This window comes from Microtus ochrogaster, linkage group LG9, assembly GCF_000317375.1.
Source record: "Microtus ochrogaster isolate Prairie Vole_2 linkage group LG9, MicOch1.0, whole genome shotgun sequence".
In the NCBI taxonomy this organism is placed as follows: Eukaryota; Metazoa; Chordata; class Mammalia; order Rodentia; family Cricetidae; genus Microtus; species Microtus ochrogaster.
In genome coordinates this window covers 10,295,162-10,300,405 of record NC_022034.1, presented here as the reverse complement: position 1 = coordinate 10,300,405, position 5,244 = coordinate 10,295,162, and the positions used below count along the sequence as shown (strand labels likewise).

The 5,244-nt window shown below is 38.3% G+C and overlaps 1 protein-coding gene across 1 annotated transcript in view; it reads left to right on the top strand.

The window, feature by feature from the left end:
* The window catches only part of Wtap (WT1 associated protein), a 26,928-nt gene extending 22,065 nt beyond the window's left edge, over positions 1-4,863 (top strand). The window contains exons 7-8 of the mRNA XM_005363389.2: positions 2,088-2,242; positions 3,641-4,863. Of these exons, the coding sequence (XP_005363446.1) occupies positions 2,088-2,242; positions 3,641-4,224 (739 nt within the window). The 3' untranslated portion in view covers positions 4,225-4,863. The remainder of the gene's footprint in view (positions 1-2,087; positions 2,243-3,640) is intronic.
* Positions 4,864-5,244: the final 381 nt, after the last annotated feature.

Here is a 5,244-nt window from a genome sequence, read left to right as displayed (position 1 = left end):
CCTTTGGAAGAGCAGGCAATGCTCTTAACCTCTGAGCCATCTCTCCAGCCCTGTCTAGGTTTTTGAGCCTGGGTTTCTCTCTGTAACCCTGGCTGTCCTGGAACTCACTCTGTAGACCAGGATGGCCATAAATTTACAGATCCTCTTGCCTCTGCTTGGGATTAAAAGCAAACACCACCATTCTTGGCTAGACCCTATCTCAAAAAAGAGAAAAGAAACAAAGTTGTTATATGGGCAGTCAAATAGAAGGAAGGAGTAGATCCACTGACTTACAATGGTGTCTGCATCTTATTTCCTCATTAATTTCTAAGTACTTGTTCAGTAGAAACTGAACTCTGAAGAGGCTGATAGGAAATGGAGGGTGCCTGGAGCTACAGGAGCAGTGAAGGGAATGTGTTGAACAAATGAAACTCAGTGTGCATTCAGAGCTTGGACCTTGGTTCCTTTGAACAATAGTAACCTGGTTTTTAATGTTCCACAAATATCTTTTTTTTTTTTAAAGATTTATTTATTTATTATGTACCTAACATTCCGCCTCCATGTATGCCCGCACGCCAGAGGAGGGCGCCAGATCTCAGTAGAGATGGTTGTGAGCCACCACGTGGTTGCTGGGAATTGAACTCAGGACCTCTGAAAGAGCAGCCAGTGCTCTCAACCTCTGAGCCATCTCTCCAGCCCCCACAAATATCTTAAAGGAAATTCTAATTACAATTTTTGTTGTTGAAACTGTACTATAACAAAAGCTATACTTTAAGGAAACCTGCAACATCCCACTAAGAGTTCTCCACAAAGTACTCCTGTTAGTGCTCTGGTGTCTGCTAGAATCAGATGGACCCTGTGTATAGCAAATGTAAATCTCACTAGAAATAGGAAGAACGGTACAGTACAGAAGTGTTCTTATCACCAGGCAGTGGTTGTGCACCCCTTTAATCCCAGCACTTGGGGGGCAGAGGCAGGCGGATTTCGGTGAGTTTGAGGCCAGCTTGGTCTACAAAGTGAGTTCCAGGACAGATAGGACTGTTACACGGAGAAACCCTGTTTTGAAAAACAACAACAAAAAGGTGTTCTTATCCAAAGAGAAAAATATAAAATTGTTTATATGCACTTCTCAAAATCAGTATCACAATTGTGAATTGAAGCCAAATCTCTTTGAAAATACCGTTTCTGTTTTTATTACTAAGGCTAAAAGCAGTGAGGTTTTACTGGAGTGTTACTTGCAGTTTTATTACTAGTTGGTATTCAACTATATAAGTTGAATAACTGCACTATTATTTAAAAATTAAAGTGTTCAAAAGTACAGTGATCCTAATCTGACAGATAAATAAGGTTTGAAAAATAATCTTGGTCTTTATGATTTGGGAATATACAGTCTTAATCACATAGCAGTGTTAAAATGCTCATCAGGCATAGTGTATTTTATTATTATGAGGATTACACACCTGTAATCCTAGTACTTAGGAGGAAGATTGCAATTTCAAGGTCATCCTCTTCTACATAACCAAAAAAAGGAAAAAAAAATTTATATCCCAGTTAAGTTAAATAAGGAACTAATGGATTTCTATTTGGCAAGTTTTTTAAAAGCTATATTCTTGTATAGAAGAGACTTGTACCAGAGAACTACCTATTAAAAGGAATCCTTTATGTGTGTTTATTAATAAGAATATATTCTCATTCTTTTACAGGTATTTTATGGGTATTAAAGGGGCATTCATTTATAACTGATTCTACACATACTTTTCTTAAAGAACCTTTGTTTGATAAAGCTTAGTACCTTAGTGTTATATTAACAGTATATCCAAGATATACGTTAAATGGCCTGCTTATGCTTCAAATGATAATTTAGGATGAAAACGTTGATGTGCTAGAAACAAAAAGTGGCTATGGAGCACTTTTTGTTTAAGGTTTATGTTTGCTGCTATATTGATAAATACCGAAGTACAGAAGATGGACATGTTCCAGAAAAGAAGATGGTAATCACAGGGTGCATCTGCTGTGACGTAGCTGTGTTCATCTGCTGTCATGATTGTGAGCAAAGGCTATAGAGAGCTTTGTCTGCATTTTGTGATGATCGGCTCTTTCCTTTGCAGCCAAACAGGCAAAAAGTTAATGGCGAAGTGTCGAATGCTTATCCAGGAGAACCAAGAGCTTGGAAGGCAGCTGTCCCAGGGCCGTATTGCACAGCTTGAAGCAGAGTTGGCTTTACAGAAGAAATATAGTGAGGAGCTTAAAAGCAGTCAGGATGGTAAGGGGGTTTGTTGTTTAAAGTTTGCTTAACTTTGCACTGGCTTTAAAGGCTGCCAGGCTTGTGGTAGATGAGTTTCTGTGCATGTTCTGGTTACATAAGATTGTGCATGCAACACCTACCATTGACTTGTAAAACTAAATGATTTAATTTAGAGTGTTCCCCAAGGTACTAATAACATATTGGGAAATTTTTGTAAGTTTTTGTTTGTAGAATAAAGGTGTTTTGTTTAAAGTGTAAAAATTATATTCAGTGCTTGAGTATCATTAATCATTTCTCTTAAGTATGAATCTTGGAAACACTTGGCAATTTTGTGATTAAAAGTAACATAATTATTCCTTAATGTCCTCTTCAATAAAAGGGAGATTCAATATTTAGATCTGCTGAGACAAACCAATGTAATTGTTACCATACTTTTATTGTTTTTTGTTTGTTTGTTTTTGTCTTAGTGTAGCTGCATTTTTTTTCTTGTTTTGTGAAATGGATTAATAGTAAGAAATGGAGACGCAGTGTGAGCATGTAAACTGAGAATTAGTGTATTTGATGGTTGGTTGCAAAGAAAGTTGGTAGATGTTAAGTAGGATATGTTATGTAGCAACTGAGAGGCTGTTTTTCTCCAAGCCTTTTTAGAAAGTTAATGGACTTGCATATTTTCGCAGTATCTAGGTATTTCTTATGTGATTGTATTCTTGTGTGTGAAACAGACCTCTTTGTGGGGGCAGGGATGGGAGGCTATCAACACTGTCCAGGGGGCTGGACCTGCTGTAGATTTAATATAAGACTGGCTGAGGTTGAAGAGAAGGGAATCTCAGGTCAACATAGATAAGATTTTACCGGCTATTGTCTCAATTGTATGAGGCAGGAAGGTTGGAATCAATTTTAACTTGGTTACTTTAATAATATATTTAAAGCATCCAGTTACCCTTCAAATTCATTCTTGTATGATGATTAAAATTCCAGGTAAATTATTTAAGTATGCTGTTTCAGTTTTAAAACAGTATTCTCTTGGTAAGCATTTATTGACTTAGCTTTGTTGCTGGCGACTAATATTTAGGGGGTTGGAGAATTAGCTTTGTGGGCATAGCGCTTGTTAATACAAATATGAGGACCTAATTTTGGATCCCAGCAACCAAATGAAATAGGTATGGAGCTACTGGTCTGTTAACTCCGGTGCTTAGGGTGTGGAACGTGAATTTTGAGGTTTGATGGTCAGCTCATCTGGCCAAAATGGCAAGTTCCAGGTTCAGTGAGAGATAGAAAGCTATAGAAGAAAGACACCTTATGTTGACCTCTGGCCTCTCATACACACATGCACAGGTGAGTGCATGTGTACACACATAACAGAAATGTTTAAAATATGTTAACGTATTAAAGTAGGTTTGACTCTTCTTTGCACAGAACTGAATGACTTCATCATTCAACTTGACGAAGAAGTAGAGGGTATGCAGAGCACCATTCTAGTTCTTCAGCAACAGCTAAAGGAGACACGACAGCAGTTGGCGCAGTACCAGCAACAGCAGTCTCAAGCTTCAGCTCCAAGTACCAGCAGGACTACATCTTCTGAACCTGTAGATCAGGCAGAGGCCACAAGCAAAGACTGCAGTCGTCTGGCAAATGGACCAAGTAATGGCAGCTCCTCCCGCCAGCGGACGTCTGGGTCTGGATTTCACAGGGAGGGGAACACAACTGAGGATGACTTTCCTTCTTCTTCAGGGAATGGTAATAAGGCCTCCAACAGCTCAGAGGAGAGAACTGGCAGAGGAGGTAGTAGTTACATAAACCCACTCAGTGCGGGGTATGAAAGTGTAGACTCTCCCACGGGCAGTGAAAACTCTCTCACACATCACTCAAATGATACAGACTCCAGTCATGACCCTCAAGAGGAGAAAGCAGTGAGTGGGAAAGGTAACCGAACTGTGGGTTCCCGCCACATTCAGAATGGCTTGGACTCAAGTGTAAATGTACAGGGTTCAGTTTTGTAATATTTTTCCAGCAGGTTTTTATACAGTGTCATTAAATTTGGGGAGAGGATGCTGTCAAAACTTAATGCATACTTTTGTCACAATTTGCCTTTTTGTGGGTGTGTTTTTGTTTGGTTCCTTTTTTTTCTTCCTTTTTTTATTGCTTCAATACCTCTGCCACTTTGAAAATCGTAACAGTTAATTACTTTGAACGTTGCTAAAAGAACATTTGTGTAGGGTCAAGTTATTTTTATATGAGTTAATGTGAAGTTGTAAATGGGAATCTATAACAATGATGTCTGTATAAATCTGTCTATCTAGAGGCTGTGCTGTGTAAGGGCATTCTTCTCATGCTGTTATATACTTATGCACCATTCAGACTTGTTAGAGTAGATGTGGGTTAGGACTGCCAAGTTTGCCCAGTACAGTAGTTTTTATCACTAAGAAGTTGGACTTGGAGTCCTATAGTAGTTTCAGTGTTAGATAGTTTTCCACCATACATCTGTGCATTCATCTTTAGGTGACCGAATGTTTAAGAAATCTGTGTGCATAGTTACTAAGTTTTTATGAGCTGTTGTGTCCTGTTAATGCATATTGCCCTGTGACTCCAGTATATCTCACCTGTACTGACCAAACCTAAATAAAAAAAAAATTTTAGTATGATTCCTCTGTTTGTTTTTCCCTTTTGTTTTGGGTGTGTTTAGCAGTTGCTATTTATTTTCACTGAATTGCTGGATTCCTACTTATCCTGTAACATATACAAAGGTCAAATTAAAACAGTTCATGCATTATGTGTGACTGCACCTCATTTTTCATACTTTTCTTTTGCAGAATGAAGTAGGAGTTTATGGCTGCGGTTCAAGGTTTTGTTTTTTCCCTTGACATAAGAATCTCATTTTAAAAAATAGCTAAATTTAGGTTTTAATTGGAAAGCAGTTTGTTCTTGAGATCTGATTTCAGGGAATTAGTATATCTTTAGTCAGAGATGTCTTAAAGACCTAGCCACGTAATGGTTTTTCCTAAAAGCATCCTTGCAGGGGG